The sequence below is a fragment of the Canis lupus genome, chromosome 11 (genome assembly GCF_048164855.1).
Source record: "Canis lupus baileyi chromosome 11, mCanLup2.hap1, whole genome shotgun sequence".
In the NCBI taxonomy this organism is placed as follows: domain Eukaryota; kingdom Metazoa; phylum Chordata; class Mammalia; order Carnivora; family Canidae; genus Canis; species Canis lupus.
Genome location: NC_132848.1, coordinates 19,805,425 through 19,827,772, shown reverse-complemented (window position 1 = coordinate 19,827,772; position 22,348 = coordinate 19,805,425). Strand labels below are relative to the sequence as shown.

At 51.6% G+C, this 22,348-nt stretch overlaps 1 protein-coding gene across 7 annotated transcripts in view; it reads right to left on the bottom strand.

The window, feature by feature from the left end:
* TTLL8 (tubulin tyrosine ligase like 8) overlaps window positions 1-22,348 on the bottom strand; it is a 48,366-nt gene that overhangs the window by 5,525 nt on the left and 20,493 nt on the right. For 4 of the 7 annotated variants that reach the window (XM_072843469.1, XM_072843470.1, XM_072843473.1 and 1 more), the window contains 5 exons: window positions 20,319-20,505; window positions 17,973-18,121; window positions 15,732-15,975; window positions 13,272-13,707; window positions 12,367-12,862 (listed from right to left, as the gene is read on the bottom strand). In XM_072843469.1, the coding sequence (XP_072699570.1) occupies window positions 12,367-12,862; window positions 13,272-13,707; window positions 15,732-15,975; window positions 17,973-18,121; window positions 20,319-20,505 (1,512 nt within the window). The other 3 variants (XM_072843475.1, XM_072843471.1, XM_072843474.1) reach the window with 3 other exon arrangements.

Sequence of the window (22,348 nt, the reverse complement as noted above, 5' to 3'; positions counted from 1 at the left end):
TAGATGGGACGTGGGCCCAGTCAGAACCCCACCAGCTCTTGTAGAAACGTATGAGCTGATGGCAACATTTATATGAAAATTCAAAAGACGGAGAACAGCCAAGGCAACACTGAGCAGGAAGCTGCCGGAGAACTTACACAATCCCATTCCCTGACTTTTTTCCAAAGTGAGATACTTAAGGCAGTGCTTTCGTGAGATATTAGCCTAAGAACAGGTAAACAGAAAAATGGGCCAGAGTAGAGAACCCAGATTTCATTCTGGAGAGTCTGTTTCTGATGAGGCGGGGGGCATGAGCCTTTCTGGTAATGGTAACAGGACGTCGCTAAGAAAACCACATGGGCCTCGGCCCCTTCATGCCACGTGCAAAAAGTTGAATTCAGGATGGATCCCAGACCAAAATGTGAGGGTCAAAACCACAGAGCTTCTAGAAGGAGGCCTTGGAGGATATCTTTCTGACTTAGGTGTGGGCCAAGCTCTTTCAGACAAGATGCCAAAAGCAGTAGCCCCGAAAGGGAAAAGTGGTAAGTTAGGCTTCATGAAATAGTTCTACTTTTCAAAAGGCGTCACTAAGAAAGTGAAAAGGCAAGCCGCCGACTGGAAAATATTCTCCATATGTGCATCTGACAAATAAATGCATCACATACATACAAGCCACAACAAGTAAACAACAAAAACATGAATGATTTCATTGAAAAATGGGCAAAAGAATGAGATAGGGACATCATAAGGAATAACCGGGAAGCGCAAGGCGAAGTGCTCAGCGCCATTGGCCATCAGGGAAACACAGGTTAAGGCCGCGGTGAGAGGTCACTGCGTACCCACCTGCCAGCAGGGCCAGGACGCTACAGTTGTGGCTGCGGAGCGTGGGCGACACGGGGGTGCCGCACAGAGCGCAGAGCATCGCACCTGCTAGGGAAAGCCGGCAGTTTCTTCTACAGCAGAGAAGCACCCTGTGGCCTAGGGCGCCAGGGCGGGGCACACATCCCCGCTGGAGACCAGGGGCCATTGCGCGGCGGCCGCCCCTCTGCCCGGGACACAGGCCCCGGGCATCACTGGAGCAGCAGGTGAGCCCGGCCCGCGGGCGCCAGGGACTCTGCGGACAGGTGGCCGCTCAGCCGGGCGCAGTGTGCGAGGGGCCACACACGGGGGGGGGGGGGGCACACACGGCCAAAAACAATCTGCGGAGACTTCGGTGGGACAGCCGTTGTCCCCGAAGTGCAGAGTGGAAAGGGGCCCAGGGACGTGAAAACCGTCACCGGCCTCGATCTGGGTGCTGCATGTGCAGGTGTAACATGTCAAACTGTCCCCCCGCGGTCCGCACGCACTGAGCGTCAGCTGTGCCTTAAGAACACAGTGTGAAAAGAGGTGTGACCCAGGCGCCTGGGGGCTCAGCGGTTGAGCGTCTGCCTTCAGCTCAGGTCGTGATCTTGGGGTCCCGGGATCGAGTCCCGTGTGGGGCTCCCTGCTCCGCGGGGAGCCTGCTTCTCCCTCTGCCTCTGTTGCTCCCTCTGCTTGTGTTCTCTCTCAAGTAAATAAAATCATTTTTAAAAAAGGAGAGATACTATTTCCTATGGCATGAAAAACCACCAAGTGCCTAAAGGGAGGAAACCTAACGCGAGAGGTGTCAACCCCTACGCTGAAAAACCACAAAACACACCAACAGAAGGAGCCTTAATCAGATGGAGGCGATCACAGTCATGCTCTGAAAGACGCAAAATAAAAAAGGGGTCAGCTGTCCCCAGCATGATGGGCCCCGCCAAGGTGATCCCACTTAGAACCCCAGCCTGCCCCCCACCCTTCCTTCCTTCGAAGTCCCCGGTTGACCCTGAAATGTACGTGGAAGGACCGAGGCCAAGAACGTCCCTCCCACCCCCGGTGGCCTGCTGTCACCCGCGGACGCTGCAGGAAGGCTCCAGGCCCTGGCACGCCCCGCTGGCGTCTTGGAACGCGTGCTGGGCAGCCACGGGCTCAGGGAGGAGGGCTCACGGGGAACTGGCCCGAACCCAGCCGGCAGGCTGGGAGCCAGCGCAGCCCGGCCCTGCAGCCTCGGGAGCGGGAATGTTTGTTCAAGCACCGAGCGCTGGAGTCCTTTGCCATGTGGGATGACTGGGACGCATCCAGAGAGAGTGGTGCCGCGGCTGCGACAAACCCAAAGCAGGTGGCACTGGCTTTGGAACAGCCCAGTGGGTGGGAGGGAAATGTCACACCCTGGCCAGGAGACCCGCATGAGGTGGTGACAAAGCCTGAGGCTAAACCGTGGTGACTCAGGACGCAGGAAATCCACCGAATCAGCTCGTGGTGCTGGCAGGAAGGCTGTGGGACAGAAGGCTGGTCGTCGGTCACCATCTGTGGAGGGGGCGGCAAACTTTCTCTGACAGGGACAGAGGGAAGTCTCTCATAGTCTTTGCTGGTTATTATTATTTTTTTTTATGACCTTTTAAAAAGGTAAGGACCGGGCAGCTCAGGTGGCCCAGCGGTTTAGCACCGCCTTCAGCCCAGGGCGTGATCCTGGGGTCCTGGGATCGAGTCCCGCGTCAGGCTCCCTGCGTGGAGCCTGCTTCTCCCTCTGCCTGTGTCTCTGCCTCTCTCTCTGTGTGTGTGCCTCTCATGAATAAATAAATAAAATCTTCAAAAAATTTTTAAAAATAAAATAAAATAAAATAAATATAAAGGTAAGGACTGTTCTCAGCTCACAGGCCACAGAGAAACAGGCTGCAGGCTGCGGTTTGCTGACCCCTGGGCCAGTCCGCGGCGGTGCGCCTCTTGTCACCTTGGTAACCAGCAACGGGCCCGTAGTTGGGGTGTTAGGTGGTACCCCGGGCTTCCTGCCACCCGTGTGGCACGACCCAGGACTGGGACAGCCTGTTACCCCCTCACCTGCTCCAGGGGAATGTGGCCAGGTGTGGAGCTGCTTTCTTTCCCTAGCAGCCTCGCACCCCAGCCGTGCCCCCTCTGCTGAAGCCAGCCTAACGGGGGCCCACAAGATTCAAACTTGGTCCCAGCTCTGCCACCTGGATTCTCCATGGAGATGGCATGGTCCTTGAGCACCAACACAGGGCTATGGTCCATCTCCAGTGGAATGTTCCAGATGGAAGGAAAGGATAGTGGAAGGAGAGGAGAACTGAGTTTGTGGCTATGGATGGAGGACCAGAAGGCACATCTGTGGGGAGCTCTTAGAGCCTGGAGGTCCAGGACAGGGGAAGTTTGGTGCTCTCTGTCCTGCGGACCTGGCATGCGGCCCAGAGGGGCAGTCAAACAGCAGCTGCGACAGGGTCTGACCCATCCGTCCGTGGGCTGTGAAACCAGCTGGCTTGTGCCACGCAAGGCCACCGGGGTGCAGCATGTCAGCAACGAAGCAAATTTGTATGGGGGAGGGGGTTGCAGGTTGGGTGGACCTCACAAACCTTCTCCAGCAGGGGTGCGGGGTGGGGGGTGGGGGTGGCTTGTCAGCCCGTCCACTGTGCCTATATTGGCAATGACATCAAAGATGAGAGGTCAGTCTAAACTCAGTCGTGTGGGTCTTCATGAGCACCAGACTGGCTGTCTGGGACTTAGAGCACGCCGAGTCTGGGCTGAGGTCAGGGCCGCAGGTTGGCCCCTTCCTGCTACTTGAAGCCTTTAGAAGGTAGCCTAAGACATGTATCAAACTGAAGAGATTTGGTGTCAATCTCTGCCAGTCACATTAATCCGAATGGCCAGTAGAGTGGACACTCATGTCAAAACTCACCAGAGGCTGAGCAGGACTGACTAGTGGATTATGGGGAGAGCCTGTCCTCCACGGGTCTCTTGAGCACCCTGCACATTTTGTTGGGTGTGCCAACCACACCACTGGGTGGTGGTGGCGCGGGAGGGGGGTAGGGGAAGGTGCCTTTGTTATGTAGCTTTCTTCCTGCCAAAACCTGACTAAAAAAGATAGGCAGACAATTGGAACAGAGTAGAGTCCAAACACAGGAAGAGACTGCAGCCACCTGTGTATACGGTACGGTACAGGTAGGAACAGTGTTTCTAACATACCGTACCGTAGCATTGGCTAAATACCCATACCGAAAAAATAATGAGTATTAAACCCTACACATCACACCACATACTAAAACTATTCTTTTTTTTTAATTTAAAAAAATTTTTTTTATTTTATGATAGTCACACAGAGAGAGAGAGAGAAGCTGAGACACAGGCAGAGGGAGAAGCAGGCTGCATGCACCGGGAGTCCGACGTGGGATTCGATCCCGGGTCTCCAGGATCACGCCCTGGGCCAAAGGCAGGCGCCAAACCGCTGCGCCACCCAGGGATCCCCCTAAAACTATTCTAGATGGAATACAGATCTAAATGTGAAAGGTATCAACAACACAACTTTCAGAAGAAAAGAGAAGTGACTTTTTGTGACTTTGGGGTAGGCAAAAATTTATCAAACAGAAAACAAAAGGTGCTAATCATAAAAGAAACATTGATACTGGAAGATACTGAAATTAATAACTTAGGTGCATTGAAGACGTTATGAAGAGAAGGAAAGGCAAATCATAGGATGAGAGAAGATATATATTTTTTAAGATTTTATTTTCTTTTTTTTTTTAAGATTTAATAATAATTCATGAGCGACCCAGAGAGAAGCAGACACACAGAGGGAAAAGCAGGCTCCATGCGGGGAGCCTGATGTGGGACTTGATTCCAGGACCCTGGGATCATGCCCTGAGCTGAAGGCAGACACTTATCCACTGAGCCACCCAGGTGTCTCAAGATTTTATTTTCTTTAAGTAATCTCTATCCCTGACATGGGGCTTGAACTGAAACTCTGAAGTCAAGAGTCATGCGCTCTACAGACTGAGCCAGCCAGGTGCCCCAAGAAAAGATATTTTTAATAGATCTGCCTACCAAGGGGCTTGCATCTACAATATCTAGAGAACTCATATAAGCCAATACGATTAGGCCAACAAAAAAATTTGTCCAAACGCAGAAATTGGAACTTTACAAGAGTATGTTCAAAGGGAACATAAATGAGAAAGCTGAGCTTCATTCGTCATCAGGGAAATGCAAATTGAAGCTACAATGTGAAGCCACTACTCTTCCACCAGAATGGCCAAAATAAACATAAAGAGAATAGCTAGCGCTGGCAAGAGTATAGAGCAACCGGGACACCCTTACGTTGTGGTGGGATGTAACCTGGCATGTTCACTGTGGAAAATCCTTAGGCGTGATGCCTGCCAAAGCTGAGTGCGTGACTCAGCACAGAACAGTGTAAGTATGGTTTGTTTTTTTTTAGAAGATTTACTTTAGAGAGGGAGCACAAGCTGAGGGGAGAAGCAGGGGGAGATGGGAGACAAGCAGACTCCCCACAGAGTGGGGAGCCCAGAGTGGGGCTCGATTGCACTACCCTGAAATCACAACCTGAGCCAAAATCAAGAGCCAGATGCTTAACCGACTGAGCCACCCAGGCGCCCCCAGGGTATGTATTTCACCAAACTCAAGAACATTCATGGCAGCACTATTTGTAATAGTCTGAACTAGAAACAATGTAAATGTCTATAAATAATAGTATGAATAAATAAATTATGGTTGAGAATGAATTTCAACTACATGTAAGAAACAAAATCTAGCCATATATCGAGCTTAACATCAAGCCAAGTTAAAAAAAAACAATTGACGTTATTCGCCATTTTAATAGTACAAAGGAGAAAAAGCTTATGATAACCTCATAGATGCAAAAAAAGTTTTTTTTTAACTTTTTAAAAATTTATTTATGATAGTCACAGAGAGAGAGAGAGAGAGGCAGAGACACAGGCAGAGGGAGAAGCAGGCTCCATGCACCGGGAGCCCGATGTGGGATTCGATCCCGGGTCTCTAGGATCGCGCCCTGGGTCAAAGGCAGGCGCTAAACCTCTGCGCCACCCAGGGATCCCCACAAAAAAAGTTTTTTGAGAAAATTCACTACCTACTCACAATACAAATTCTTGGTAATAATTAGAAAGAAACTTCTTTAACATGCTAGAGTGTCTATATATATTTATATCATATCTATAAGTTCATAAAGACCTAGAAAAATGTCATTATAAATGAGGAAATGTTAAAAACATTCCTTTTATTTTTTTTAAAGATTTTATTTATTCATGAGAGAGAGAGAGAGAGAGGCAGAGACACAGGCAGAGGGAGAAGCAGGCTCCACACACCGGGAGCCTGATGTGGGATTCGATCCCGGGTCTCCAGGATCGCGCCCTGGGCCAAAGGTAGGCGCTAAACCGCTGCGCCACCCAGGGATCCCCTAAAAACATTCCTTTTAAAATCAAGAATTCAATACTGTATAGGAGGTTCTAGCCACTACAATACGACAAGACAAAGAAATTACAGACAAAATTGGAATAGAAGATACAAAGCTATCCGCACATGATATAGAATTACTTACAGAGAAAATTCAGAAGAATGTACATAGAAATTTTTAGAAATAATGAGAGTTTAGAAATGTGGCAGTATAGAAAATTAAAATATAAACATCAGTTGCATTTTATAAACCAGCAGCAAGCAATGATATAGAGAGATGGCATCATGTGCAGTCCTATAGTATATCAAGAAACTAAGAATAAATATAATAAAAGATATATATAATCTCTATTAGGAAAATATAAAATTTAAGGAACATATAAAGTAAATGGAGAAGTATATCATGTTCATGGGTAGGAAGATATTGTTTCATTAATCTGCTAATTTCCCCCAAATTAATCTAGGGAGTCAATGCAAACCCAACTAAAATCTCAATAGGATTTGCTGTAGAACTTGATAAAAGCAATTATGACATTTATGTAGAAGGGAGTGAATCCAAGAAGGAAAATTGGCAAAGAGAGGTGACTTGTCCCCCCGATGTGAAGATAGTGTGGCACTGGTGCAGGGGTGCAAATTCACCTGTGGAATAAAATAGAGACTCCAGAGATAGACTGACTCAGGTAGAGTGAGGTGTCAGTTCACAAAGTGGGAAAGAAAGAGATTTTTCTACTAATAAATGTAAAAAGTTATCTCTATGGACAAAGATAAAATTTGATTCTTACCATACCATATTAAATATTAAAAAATCAATTCCAGATGGGTTATGACTTCTACATCAAAGACAAAATTTGAAACTCCTAGTAATAAATGTAGGTAAATAATATTTTAAACCTCAAGGTAAGGAAAAATTTCTTAGAACAAAAATAGCACTGACTAGAAAAAATACCGATAACTTTGACCACAATGAAATTCAGTTTTCAGTGTTCACTTTGGCAGCACATATCCTGAAATTCAGTTCTCATCAAAAGATACTTTTTTTTTTTAAAGATTCTATCCATTTATTCATGAGAGACATACAGAGGGGCAGAGACACAGGCAGAAGGAGAAGCAGGCTCCATGCAGGGAGCCCGATGCAGGACTCGATCCCGGGATCTGGGGATCACGCCCAGAGCCAAAGGCAGATGCTCAATACCCGAGCCACCCAGGCGTCCCGAAAGGTACTTTTTAAAAACCAAAAATACAGTTATAAACTGGGAGAAGCTGTTCACAATAGATAACTATGAACATACACAATCTCACAGAAAAACAGGCAAAAGATATGAACAGATATTTCCCAGAAGAGGAATTCACATAATTAATAAACACATACTGAGATATTTAACGCAGTTAACCAGTGAAATGCAAATCAAGATTACAGCAAGACTTTTCTTAAGTCCATTTGATTGATGAAAATCAGAAAATCTGATGACTCAAAATGTTGGTAATTCCACAGATTCACAAGATTGAGAGATAGGGGCCTCAAAGCACTTGGAAAACAGTTCGTGGACATCTAAAATCGAGCATCCAGATATCCCACAAGGTAGCAATTCCATTCTGAAGCATCTCACAAGAAACACTCACTCGTGTAAAACAAGAGATATGGACAAGAATGTTCACAGAGACACTATTCACAACAGCAAACCCTGGAAACAATCTAAATACACAATCACAGGGCAGTGAAAGAATGTTTATAAAATAGTCTCACAAAGAAATGAGCTGTGGGACGTCTGGGTGGCTCAGTCAGTTAAGCATCTGCCTTTGGCTCAGGCCATGATCCCAAGGTCCTGGGATCAAGCCCCCGGGGTCGGGGCTCCCTGCTTGGTGGGGAGTCTGGTTCTCCCTCTTCTTCTGGCCTTCCTCTTCTTGTGCTTGCTCTGTCCCTCTCTCTCAGAAAGAAGGAAAGAAAGAAAGAAAGAAAGAAAGAAAGAAAGAAAGAAAGAAAGAAAGAACTTTAAAAAAAAAGAAATGAGCTGCAGTGACATACAGCAGAGTAGATGAATTTTAGCAAATTTGATACTTGGTGAAAATGTAAGCATCGTGCCCTTCTTAAAAAGTAAAAACAGCTTGAAATTAAAAATCTTTTTTTAAAAAAGATTTTATTTGGGATCCCTGGGTGGCGCAGCGGTTTGGCGCCTGCCTTTGGCCCAGGGCGCGATCCTGGAGACCCGGGATCGAGTCCCACGTCAGGCTCCCGGTGCATGGAGCCTGCTTCTCCCTCTGCCTGTGTCTCTGCCTCTCTCTCTCTCTCTCTGTATGACTATCATAAATAAATAATAAAAAAATTAAAAAAAAGATTTTATTTATTTATTCATGATAGACAGAGAGAGAGGCAGAGACACAGGCAGAGGGAGAAGCAGGCTCTACGCAGGGAGCCCGATGCAGGACTCGATCCCGGGTCTCCAGGATCACATCCCGGGCTGAAGGCAGGCGCTAAACTGCTGAGCCACCCAGGGATCCCCTAAAAATCTTTTAAAGAATGCATATGGATGCCACAAAACTAAAAAGGAAAACAAGGATTTGACAAATGTGATTTTAAGGATAATGGTCACTTCAGGGGGAGATGCAGGGAGTAGGGATGCCAGAGATGGGTCGATGTGAAATCACTCTATGGTTCTCATTACAGTTTTAGTTTTTTTTTTTTTTTAACATTTTATTTATTCATTTGAGAGAGAGAAAGAGAGCATGGGCAGGGGGAGCAGAGGAAGAGGGAGAAGCAGGCGCCCCACTGAGCAGGGAGCCTGACGTGGGGATCAATCCCAGGACCCTGAGATCATGACCTGAGCTAAAGGCAGATGTTTTACCAACTGAGCCACCCAGGTGCCCCTAATTCTGTCTTTAAAACTATCTAAATAAAAGTGAGCCATGTAAGGACAAACAATGAAACTTTGCCATGAACCAAGGATTATGACTAACCAGAGTATATGTACCTGCCATCCAGTGAAATGAGAAAAATGGATCAATTAAATAAGGTTCTAGGCAGTGCAATAAAATAAGAAAAAGATACAAAATCTATAATAGCAAGAAATGGAAAACTCTTCAGATGATATAATTGTGCATGTGAATAATTCAAAATAATCTTTAAATATATTAATAGAATTGATAGAAACATTAGCCAAGACGGCTGGATTGAAAAGAGACTGATTCACAAAAATCAATTCCATTTCTATCAACCAGCCACAATTCGTTGAAAAGAAAAATAAAGAAAACATAAAAATGTTGATACTACTTATCATAGAATAAAAAAAACAAAACACATATAAAACTAAATCGAACTTAAAAAAAAAAAAAGCAGAGATCCCTGGGTGGCTCAGCAGTTTAGCGCCTGCCTTCGGCCCAGGGTGTGATCCTGGAGCCCCGGGATTGAGTCCCGCATCAGGCTCCCCACATGGAGCCTGCTTCTCCCTCTGCCTGTGTTTCTGCCTCTGTCTTTCATGGATAAATAAATAAAATCTTTAAAAAAAAAAAAAGCATAAGCCATTACAAAGAAAAGTCTAGGAGTTTACTGAAAAACATTAAAGGACAAGTACATGGAGAGATATACCATGTTCATAGATCATAAGGCAAAAATGTAAAGAAGTCAGTTCTCCTCAAACTGATACATAAATTTAACCTCAGTCAACATTTTTTAATTTTAATTTTTTTTGGTGGGTCTTGACAATCTGGTTCTACAGCTTGCATGGAAGTGTGAGGGCTCAAGAGTCAAGTCATCTCCAAGGAAGAAAAACAAGGCTGACTAGCATAAAGATGTCCTGCAAAGCTACAGTGATGAAGACACTGGGGCTTCGGTCCAGGGCAGATGAACACACCGATGGAACTGACCAGAAAGTCCAAAGATACCGTATGTGACAGTGGTGACCTATGGATGAGGGGCTTCCCACAGTTGGGTCCCCTATGAAACTGTGTAGGACCCCAGGTCTCATCAATTCCAGGAGCATTAAAGAGTGAAATGTATGAGCAATGGCAGCACTTATAGAAGAAGCCCCTGGAAGTTATTTTCATGACCTCAGGGTAAGGCTATAAGCCACAGAAATCTCCCACCATCGAGGAAAAGGTTGACCAGTTTAAGTTTATTAAAATTAAGGTGACTTTACATCAAAAGATACCATAAAGGAGCAAAAAGACAAATCACAGCGTGGGGGACAGTATTTGTAACACAGTCAACTGAAAAAGGAGAATCCAGAATAGACGTCACCCCTACAAATCCAAAAGAAACAGACCCAGGAGTCTAAGGACAATGGGGCAAAGGGTTGAGTGGGTTCTTTTTAGGAGAGGAAACATAGGGATGCCTAGGTGGCTCAGTGGTTGAGCATCTGCCTCTGGCTCAGGCTATGATCCCGGTCCTGGAATCGAGTCCCACATCAGGGTCTCTGCAGGGAGTCTGCCTCTCCCTCTGCCTGTGTCTCTGCCTCTCTCTTTGTGTCTCTCATGAATAAATAAAATCTTAAAAAAAAAAGAGGAGAGGAAACGTAAATGGCCAATGCATGTCTGAAAATAGGCCATTTTATTGGTAAGCAGAAAAATGGAAATGAGCAGTGTGGCACTCCGTCCAGAGGCAAACATCAGATGTCCCTCGGCGCCCAGTGCTGGTAGCAATGGGAGCAACAGCCATGGGTGTGAACGCAGAGTGCGGCCCCTTTGGCCATGCTTATGAGGCTCAGAGCACCAGGTTGGAGCCCACCCCACAAGGTCATGTCCACCTGGAATCTGTGAATGTGACATTATTTAGAAATAGTCACTGCAGAGGTCACTCTGGAGGGAGGACGGTGGGCCCTAGTACAACAATGCTGTCCTTCTAAGAGTGGATTTTGGACACAGACACAGGGAAAGAACACCATGTGAGCCCGGAGGGGCACATCTACGAGCCAAGCACAGCGAGGATTGCCAGCGGCCACCAGAAGCTGCAAAAAACAAGGAAGGATTCTTCCCAACAGCCTTTGAGAGCACGGCCCTGCCAGCACCTTGATTCCAACTCCGGGCTCCAGGATGTCGGAAGGACACAGTTCCCCACGCCCCACAGTGAGGCTGAAGCTGTGTGCACTCCATCGACACTACACTCCCAGAAGCAGACCCATAGGAAGCCGCACAGTGTGTTATGGGGAGCACACTGTTTTCGTAACAGGGAAAAATCTGGAAATCATCCATACAGAAGCAAGTTGCCGAGTGGCAGGGCTGCCCAGCCGCAGTGTCAGACTGGACATGCGGCGAGGGCAGTGGGTGGGCCCGGGGATGTCCTCCGAGGGCACCGCCAGCTCTGGAAGCATCTTCATCTGGTAAACACCTACTGGGCACTGGCTGTGTGCCACACACCATCCCAGGTGTCTTGGTGAGCGGTGAAAACAGCAGAAAGTGCGCGGCCCTTAGGGACCTGCACTCTGGGGGGCAAGCAGCCAGCAGACAGACGAGGGGCAAAGAGGCTTCGGTGCCAGGGAGGGAGGGGGGAGAGAGGGAAGGAGGGGGAGGGAGAGAGACACGGAGACCCAGGCCGGGGGAGGGAACAGTCGGTACAGATACTAGGTGTGTTTGAGAAGGCAAATGTCCCTGGAGCAGAACCAGGCGGGGGTGTGGGAGTGGCCACTCGAGCCTTTTCATCACACATACTCTCCGGGCTACTGCAGGGTGCCAGGTGCCCCCAGAGACCCGGGGCTGCCCCCCACCTGTCTGCCTGAGCTCTGAGCCCGGTCTGGGACAGGCTCCCAGGCTGCACAGGCTCAGCACCATCAGGAACTTCAGGAAACCCAAAACAAGATCCCAGTGATCGTGGGCGCCTGTCCACGGCCCCTGGCACTGTTCACACGGTGAACTCAATCCCCCACGGGCACTACAGCACATCAGGTGTCACCCACCGGTCCTGTGAGGGGTCCCTGGCACGGCTGCTGCAGGAGCCCGCTACCCCAACCACCTGGCCAGTCCCAGGATGGGACCAGGGGGGCCCGAGCCCGCTCTGAGCTCAGGCCGGTGCCCGCATCAGGATGCACCTGCTGCCTGGGCCACAGGCCCCTGCCTTGCCCTGTGGGACGCGCAGCGGGCAGCCCCAAGCAGCCCCAGGACTGGGACAGGTGCAAGTGGCCGCGCTGTTACCTGGTGGTTTGGGTGGCTGAAACAGAGCGCCCTCCACTGTCTTCACGCGTGGGAGCACGGACAGCAGTGGGTGCACACTTAGTGAGTTTGCCTCTGAGTGCTTGTGGGACTCGGCTTTGGTAAGACCAGTTTTTGGGGTCTTACTGTCTATGTGTTGAAAACGACAAGTGGGGAGCTCTATCCTCCCACCAGACTCGGCGTTGGCGGACTGGACCTTACAGTTCCTCTCGGCTGCCCTCTTTAGGGGCACAGGCAAGGTGTATGCGAGGACCTTCGCATCCTTCACTTTCAAGTCTTGCTGCAGAGCCATTTGTGGAGGTCCCAGAGCTGGCCTTGGCATGGCCGAGGGGCACCTCACTTTTAGTGGCTGAATGTTCAAGAGGGAAGATGAAAAGGTCACGTTGGAAATGGGAGGCATGTACTTCTTGGTTCTCTTCACGCTGACGCCTTCCACGCAGAGGTCGGAGCCGTGGAAGGGCGGCAGCTCCACAGCAGGCTACGCAGGGGAGGGTGGGGTCAGGGGTGGCTGGCAGGCCCTGGCCCGGGACCTCTGCTCCCCCTTCCTGTGTCCGCCAGCCAGCTGGGCGTGAGGCCTCAAGAGAAGCAGGGCTGCCCACCAGGCCCCCTCCTCCAGGGCCCCCCGGGCACAGGGTCCCCCCGTGGAGCTGGAGTCCCTGGCAAAGGGACCACGCAGCCTGGTGGGCACGGAGCTGGGGATGGTGGGGAGGAGAGGGAGCGCGGCAGAGTGGTGAGGGCCGGCTGGGGCCAGGCCTGGGGCGCGGGGTGAACCCGGGGCGTGGGCCTCACTGCCTGCTCAGTTTGCTGGAAGTGGCTACAGTCAGGGGCAGGCAGGAGCAGGTGCCGCCGGCCGGCCGACCTCCACCCGCCTGGCCCTCGCCCCTCACCTGTCTCCACAGCAGCTCAAAGTTGCCGATGTCGCAGTTGCGGTCCACCTTGCGGTCCACCACCACCTTGATGGTGTCCTCCTGCACCTGGGCGCACAGCTGGGCCGTGACCGGCGTGGATGCGTGCATGGTGGGGCTCGAGTTGATCTCGATGAGCCAGGGCTGAAAGTCGCGCCCCAGGATGAAGTCAGCCCCGTACAGCTCGAAGCTGTTCTTGCGCGGCTCCACATGGTCCTGGGCCACCCTCATGGTGTTGGTGATGGCCCGCTTCATGGACGGATAGATGACGCTGGCCCACACAGTCCCGCGGCCCCTCTTCTGCAGGTACTCCCGGAACCTGGTGCTGGTCCACATGTTGTGGTAGGGCAGCAAGGGGCTTCGGTCCTTGTCATTCTTCAGGTGCTTCTGGATGGAGTTGTTGCACAGGTGGATGGCACTGCGCCAGGGTGAGGCCGCGCAGTCAGTACCCGGACAGGACCAGACCCGGACCCACCCTGCACCCCCATGCCACCACCGGATCCCAGACCCTGGACCTCTGCCGTCCCTGCAACCCGGGACCCCGTCTCCATGCTGGGACCCACAACCCTACTTCCAGACTGCGCCCCCGGACCCCAGTCTCCGAACTCCATGCCCCAACCTACCCCGCCCTGCCCATGGGGACCCTCAGCCACCCCTGGCCCCGCCCACGGAGACTCTGCTCTCACGGCCCTGTGCCCTGGCACAGGGCAGCCTAAAGAGGGGCTCTGGTAGCTCCAGGACCTCCAGGAGTAATGCCTCCCAGAGCCTCAGTTTCCCCATCTGCATCTGGCAGTAGAGCTGTGGCCCTTGAAGAGCTGGTCTAGGGACACAAGGTGAGTCTCCGTGAAGGTTCCATTAATTGACTCTCTTGCCTTGTTCCAAACAGGTTTAGAAACAGGTAACTTGGACGAGATGAACCACGAGGGAAGGGGGCCCCTCCCTGGGTTCCTGGACAGGTCGTCCTTCCAGAGGACAAACGGAAAAGAGGCAGCAGACAGAAGGGCCTTGGGACCCGGGAGCCGTGGGCGCGGGGAAGTGGACCCCCCCCCCAGTGCCAACCCTGCAGTCCCCGCACAGGTAGGCCAGGAGGGACCGATTTCGGGGAATCTCTGTCTGCCTGGGGGAGGGTTACGGTCCCAGACAGATATCCTGGGGCTGAGAGGGCAAGAGATCCACCAGGCACATGGCTTGGCTGGGCCCCGGGGCCTGGGTGGGAGGGCGAGAGGGGCTCCTCGTGCACGGGGGAGTCCCAGGACCCCTCCTCTGGGGCCCCACCTCCGGGACCCCTCCCCCTAGAGCCCCTCCTCCTGGACTCCTCCTCCCGGAGCCCCTCCCCCCGGAACCCCTCCTCCAGGACTCCTCTCTCCAGGACCCCTTCTCCCGGAGCCACGACTCCCCTCTAAAGCCCTGGTCAAGATGCCTAGGCACCCACCCCCGCATGCCCAGTGGGTACAAGGCAGAACAGGGAGCCCCTGGTTTGGACAGAGGCAAAGAAAATTCTCTGCCTTGACGGTGGCCTGTTCCCAACACTCTGCAGAGGGCCTTGCCATCCCTGCCACACGCACATCCCGTCCACCTGGAGACCCTGGGGAGGTGTGGGTCCCCCTACCCCTGGCACCCCGTTCCTGTTCCTGGACGTCTGAGCCTGTGCCCCGTCCATGTGCTACCTGCCCCTGCGCCCTCCCCCCAGGGGCCTTGGGATCTGGGGTGCGGTCCACACCATCCTGGCCTTTTCTGACTCACATGCTCCCCACTTCTTGGGGTCCTCAGAGGACCCCTCAGGCCATTCTCATGTCCCACAGGCTGGAGGCCTACACCCCTACCTCCCCAGCCAGTCCAGCAGCCTCCCTGCTCTGCAGACCCCAAGAAGTGGAGCCAAGACCAGACATCTTGGGCTCACAAAGAGGGACTCCTGAGGGGGTCTGAGGGGCTGGCATAGGCACCTGTCCCCCAGGGACCTCCCAGGTGCCCTGCCCGTATGCGGCTGGACCCAGAGAGCAGGATGGTGAAGCAGGGAGAGCATGCACACCCAGGCTGGGCCAGCTGTGGGGCAGCGTGAGCACAGCTGGCATTCAGCCTTTCCAGCAGAGGAGGCCACCTCCACCCCGGAAGGAGGTTCTAGGCCTGTCATTGAGACGTGTCATCCCCGGGTGGGGCCGGGCACCTTGTGGGCACATGGCAAATGGTGCCTTTAGGATTTTCTGGAAAAGACACACATTATGGGGGTACAGAGCACTGGCTTTGAAGAACAGCTGGCCTGGGCCTGCCCCTTGGGGATGGAGGTCGTTTTGACCTACCCAGGCCTGTTTCATTTGTGCCTCAAGGTGGTGATGGGTGATAGCGGCAAACACGGCCTGGCAGCCCAGCCACTTCCCGCAGGTACTGGCAGGGCACGCTATGCACCCCTGCACCCCGTGGCACCAAGCTGACGCTCCAACTGACCTGTCCAGATTTTCCAGGGAGAAGCGCTGTGTTGAAAACCGCAGGTAGCTCTCCTTGTAGAACCAGATGGTCAGGGGGTTCCAGTCGGTGACCAGGAACCACTGCCTGATGTCGAACTTGGTGTCATAGATGAGCAGTGGGGTCTCGATGTACTTCTGCACCACCCACTTGTTGTCCTTGGCAGGGAGATGGTCTGCAGCCACCAGCTCCAGGATCTCCTCCACTCGGTTCATGCACACTATATCTGCAAGAGGTCACCACTCAGCCCCATGGCACTCAGGCCTGGTTTAGGTCCAGCCCTGAGGCCCAATGTGGCTTTGATCCAGGACCATGAAGCAGTGCAGTGGGGCTGCCCAGCAGGGAAGGCTCTGCCCTCAGGGTGGAGGCCACAACCAGGTGCCACACCCTCAGCACTCCCACCAGGGGGCCAGCCCCCAGGATTTAAGAGAGGACACAAGAATAGAGAGGGACAGGGATGGGGACAGAGGCACTTTTAAAAGGCATCCAGTGAGCAGTGGCTGAGCACCAGCCCGGGGTGTGGAGTGAACAGGCCTCAAGGAACCAGCAGGCAGGGGTGGGGTGCCCGCCCGCTACAAGGGGCAGGTGTCCAGGGGCCTGGGGTCTGGTGAGGGACCAATGGTAGGACGGCACATTAGTACACCCATTCTGCTACTCCTCCACGTTGCGGGGGGGGGCTGCAATTTGCAATTTCTCATCCTCAATCCCCCCAAAGTTAGGCCATATGACTAGTGGTGACCAGTGACACCTGAGAAGTGACATGCATCCCTCTCGTCTGTTGGGTCACCACCAGACCCTCCAGCCCCCTCTTTCTCTGCTGTGACAACCCTGAAGCCTGGAGGGAATGATGTCACAAGATGGTGGGGGACTTTGGTGAGCAGACCTCCCGCCCCCACTATCTGCTCGTGCCAACCCATAATGGCCGAGGATGGCTAGAGATGAACTGGTCTCACTGACAGCCACTGAGGTTTGGGGACTGCTTGTTACCAGCACAATCTGGCCTATCCTGACTGAAACAGCGCTGGAGGGGAGCACCATGTGCAGAGGCCCAGAGACACAAGGCATAGCAACACATGAGGTGAGCTTTCCCCACGAAAACACAAGTCTTGTCTCTTCGACTGTAAGCGAGCCCTTGCCATCCTGAAATGAAAGACTAGGGCAAAGCAGCAAAGCTCTGAAGTTATCCTGGGCTCGGAGCAGGAAGGGGCGCAGCCAGTGCCCAGCCAGAAAGCACTGCCTTTGGATTTGAACAGGCGGGTCTGAGGTGTCTGTAGGGCATCCTTGAGGATGCAGGTGTCTACAGTGGGAGGAAGGTCGGGCCTGGTGGACGGGGGAGCCGCCAGGGGCCGATGCTACTGTCCAGAGGCACAGACTCAGGATGGAGCCCGTGGAGAAGCACCAGCCGGACCCAGGGGGGCAGGCACTCAAGGACAGCAGGTGGAAGCCCAGGAAAGAGAATGTCTCCAGACAGACAATGCTTAGACGAATGCAGCAACGTCACAAAACAAAAAAGATTTTTCTAATCATATAAAAACTAGCTGCTTTATGAATTTAAAACAACAATAAAACTCTTCAAATAACTAAAGGGGAAAATAAAATATCCAAACAAAAAGTAAAGTCTATTTAGATGCTCAGGAAACACATCACACAACACAAACAAGAAGGATGCTGCAGCCAGGGCCGTCTTGGGAGGAGATTTCACAGCCTTAAGGCCTTTATTGTTGCCCACAAAAGACTGGAGATAAATAGGCTGAGCACTGAAGTTAGAGTCAAAGGGGAGGGAAAAATCTCTCACAGGAAGTTGGAAAAATGCAACCTAAGGTTGGTTCTTCAGAAACACAAGTAAGATTTAAAACCCCTGAGATCTTGTGTTTTAAAAAGAACACACAGTTATTGCCCATTAGGAATAAAGAGGACACAGTCGTAGCTACTGCACAAGACGAGGCACAAAACCTGAACCCGTCAGACAAAAGGTACAGGCGATAAGGATGTGCCTCCAAGAGCGCGGGTGCTTGCAGGTGAGTAAGGAGCGGGAAGGAAGTCCTGCATCGGCCTTAGTAGCCAGATAAGCCTGTCGCCAAGATCGGGCGAGGTAATATAAAAAGCACAGCCCGGTTTGACTTGGGAACATCCAGACCTGGTGAAGACCCGCGTCAGGAGCTGCACCCCTGTGCCCAGGCTGAGCACGGCGCTCTGGGGACCGGTAGGTGGCCTCCGACTGACCTCGGCCGCGGGACTTGGCTGCCGGCTTTATGATCCAGATGTTCCGAAGCCCGTCGATCTCCGTCTGGGGGTTCATGGACGTGATTTTATTCAGCAGAGCCTGGCACTGTGACAAGTGATTTCTCGAGTTGGAGATGAACGCGTCACCGCTACAAGGCAAGGTCCAGAGAGCCTGTGAGATGCCGTGGGACCTCTGTCGGGCACGCGCGTACTAAGTATGTCCCCCCACTTTGGCACGCCTTCCCATTCTCCAGGGACTGTTTCTTCATAAACAGAGTTTTTCATTTCAATAAAGTACAATTTATCCACTTGATCTATTATGATTAGTGCTCTTATTAAACTAATGAATCTGTGCCTCCCTTGTGGTCACGAATGCAGATGCTAGTGTTTTCCTTTTTCGCATAACTTTCACGTATCTCGTGAAACATCTCAAAGTAATCTTTGTGTATGTAGGAGACAGGATTCAAGATACAACTTCTTTGTTCATAAGGATGTTTGTTGCTTACACGCCATCTAGTGCAAGGACTAACCCTTCCTTGTTGATTTGCACCTTGGTCCTAAGTGACCATGCACATGAAGATCTGCATCTAGAAGAATTCGTAGGACAATATTTTCAAGACCCTGGATACGTAAAGGTTTCTTAAAACAGGACTCCCAGGGCAGCCCAGGTGGCTCAGCAGTTTAGTGCCGCCTTCAGCCCAGGGCGTGATCCTGGAGACCCGGGATCTAGTCCCACATCGGGCCCCCTGCATGGAGCCTGCTTCTCCCTCTGCCTGTGTCTCTTCCTCTCAATCTGTGTCTCTCATGAATAAATAAATAAAATCTTTTTAAAAATTAATAAGAACAAAAAAGTAAAAAATAAATTTAAAAATATTTTAAATTAATAAAAATTAAAGATGGGCTTTCCCGGGTGGCTCAGTGGTTTAGCGCCGCCTTCAGCCCAGGGCCTGACTGGAGACCTGGGATCGAGTCCCATGTCGGGCTTCCCGCATGGAGCCTGCTTCTCCCTCTGCCTGGGTCTCTGCCTCTCTCTCTCTTTCTCTCTCTCTCTCTGTCTCTCGTTAATAAATAAATAAAATCTTAAAAAATAAAATAAAATAAAAATTAAAGAGACAAACAACCTGATTTTTAAATACACGAAAGATGTGAACAAGCACCTCACAAAAGAAAATATTCAAATGACTGATAAGCATCTGAAACAATGTTCCACATCATCAGTCTTCAGAGAAATGTAAATGAAGACCACAATGGAACAGGAAGGCAAAACTAAAGGAAGGACAGAGCCAAGGCTGTCCTCCACCTGCAGGCAGTGTGGCCCACTCAGCACTGCTGGCATCTGAATCTGTAGGAATCTCTGGAAGTTTCTTAACAACCAGAGGTCATCCAGTTGCTCATCCACAGGAGGAGTGAAAACCGTGGTCTACGATCTATGAGCCCCTGCCCAGCAGCAGGAAGGAATGGGCTTCGGTTCCTGCAGCAGTGTGGATGAATCCCACAGACTTTGTCAAGCAAGAGTCACAACCGAGAGAGTGCGGCCGGCGTGATTCCATGCCCCTGAACATCCACCACAAAACCAGCTGAGGTGAAAAGAGGCACACCGGCGTGAGCTCTGTGGGGGCCCGACGGGCGCTGACCTGGGAGGCGGCCTTCGCAGCCAAGCACAGAATTTCACCCACTCGGACAAATCCAGTTAGTGCACGGCACCCTCTGCACTGTGTTCATAGCTCAATGACAAGAAGACAAGATAGTGACTGATCCAAAAGGAGAGAAGGAATCAAAGAACAAAAACGTCCCTGGGATGGTGTGTGGGGCTGCGAGCAGACTCTCCAAAATGTTGTTCCCTTGGCCATCGGCTGCTCCTGCTGCAGGGGTGCCCGGGTCGCTCCTACCCCAGCTGCCCCGTTGGCCGCTGTAAAAGGGGTGCTGGGTCTCCAGCCTGGGAAGGACCCGGCGCTCAGAACAGAGGTAAGCCAGGCTCCGCCGTGGACTCCCAGGCAGCAGGGGCACCGGAGAGTCAGGAGGGCTGGGCCACGCAAGCCTCCTGCTGGCCCTTGACTACACAGAGCTCACCTCTGGGGTTCAAAGAGGTAAAACACTAGAACGGGGTGGAAGGTGCTGCTCAAGGCGATGCCACCCAAAGGTGCCCCCAGGGGGTGCCATCCTTTTATGAGCCAACAGGGGCTTGGGATAGGCAGCAGTGAGTGTGGGTACCCCAACACCCAGGCAAGCACCCCAACACCAAGATCGGCGAGGCGGGACCTCCCTAGACAGCACCTGATGCTTCCCCTCCATGTCCCCCATTCAGGTGAGCCCCGGGGTCCGAGCTCCGCCCAGGGCGCGTCTTACTGAATGAGAGAGTAGTACTGCTCTGTGAGGTCCTTCCACTCATCCTCCGTGAGGTCCTCGCTGGCGTCCTCGGAGACGTCGATGTCCTCGTGCTCCAGCCGCCCCAGGTAGGCCTGGCACACCTTGCACGCGGTGTCCACGAGCTGTCCCGAGAGGCCCATGAGCTTGGACTCGGCATTCTCAGGAACTGAAACCCAAGCACAGGACGTGCAGTGGGGCCCACCTGGGACACGGATCCCAGCCCTCCACGCCTTCTGCGGGCAGCCCACCTGGACTCCGCGCACGCACACCTCCCCCGGCCACACACACCCTCCAACCAGACTCCCAGCCTGTGGGCTGCGATGCAACCCCACCTCTGAACTTGCCACAACATCTGTACTGTCCTGAGCGCGCGCTGGGTACTGGGTGAGTACCGGGCGGCAGTCCTGCCTGACACCCACAAGCCGGCGGGCACCGGGAGGCCACCTGCACCCACCCCTCCTGCAGCATCGTGTGCTCCAGGCCCCGGACCCAAGCTGGACCATGCAGGGAGCCGGAAGGAGGAGCGGACAGCCCCAGCTGTCCCCGTGGCTCTGGGGTAGGAGCCTGAAGAGAGCTAAACCAGCTGTGAGGGGGCTCTGCAGGCGCGTGTGGGGCTGGGGGCCGAGGCATCGCCCGCCCGGGACCCCAGCAATGCGGACCCCAGGGAAAAGCCGCAGCTCACGTGGTTGCTGTAGAGATTACAACATGCATTTTTAAACTGTATTGAGGTGAAATTCATAGAACGTAAAAATAGCCATTTTGAAGGGTAAAACTGCACTTGTGTTTTCTGTTCAGGCTCGGAAGGAGCCTGGAAGTTGCAACACATTCTAACAAGTACAAAGTGAGACTGAAAACTCAGCAACTCTTCTTTACTCCATCAGAGACCCGAGGTCACAAGAAAAACCACCACCCCCAAACGGCAGAGAAAGTCAGGCGGGTTCAGAGCTCAAAGTCCCTCAGCAGAAACCCCAAGACACCAACCCCAGCAGAGAAACACCTGAGTAGCAACTGCTGAGCTGCTGGAGGCTCTGCGTGGACAAAGCGGCGTTGCCCCAGGAGGGTCAGTTTCGGGAGGGCCCCGAGCTCTTGTCAATCTTTCCTCCAGGAACCTGACCTGGTTCTCACAGTGAATATGGGAGAAAAATCCGGTCCTGCTTCTGACAAAAAAGGAAAGTAACCATCCTGCAGGTTGCCAGACCATTCTGTTCTTCACAAGACCCGCCCTCAGGAGCCACAGTTGCCCAGAGCCCGACCTGCTGGGGAGGGCGGGGAGAGACCAACTCCACCCTCTGTAACCATCCACAGATTTGATAATCGACGTAAAACAGACCAATTTATTAAAAGATACAACCTGCCAAAACTCGTACATAAAGAAATGGACAGAGCAGCCCGGGTGGCTCAGCGGTTTAGCGCCGCCTTCAGCCCAGAGTCTAATCCTGGAGACCCAGGATCAAGTCCCACGTCAGGCTCCTCATATAGAGCCTTCTCCCTCTGCCTGTGTCTCTGCCTCTCTCTCTCTCATGAATAAATAAATAAAATCTTAATTAAAAAAAAGAAACGGGCAATCTGAATAGGCCTATATCTATTAAAGAAATTGAATCAATAATTAATAACCTTCTAAAACAGAAAGCACCAGATTCAAATGGGTTCACTAGTGAGTTCTGCCAAACATTTAAGGAAGAAATCATACCAATTCTCTACAATCTCAGTAGATAGAAACAGAGGGAATACTTTCTACCTCATTCTATGAGGCCAGCACTTCCCTAATACCAAAACCACAGAAAGACACGAGAAAAGAAAACTCTAGACCAAAATCATTCATGAACACAGCAGCAAAAATCTTCACCAAAATATTAGCAAGTCAAATCCAAGAATGTATAAAAAAAATAATATGCCATAATCAAATAGGATTTATGTCAGGTATGCAAAACTGGCTCAACATTTAAAAATCAATTGATGTAATCTATTACACATCAATAGGCTAAAGAAGAAAAATGACATGATCATAT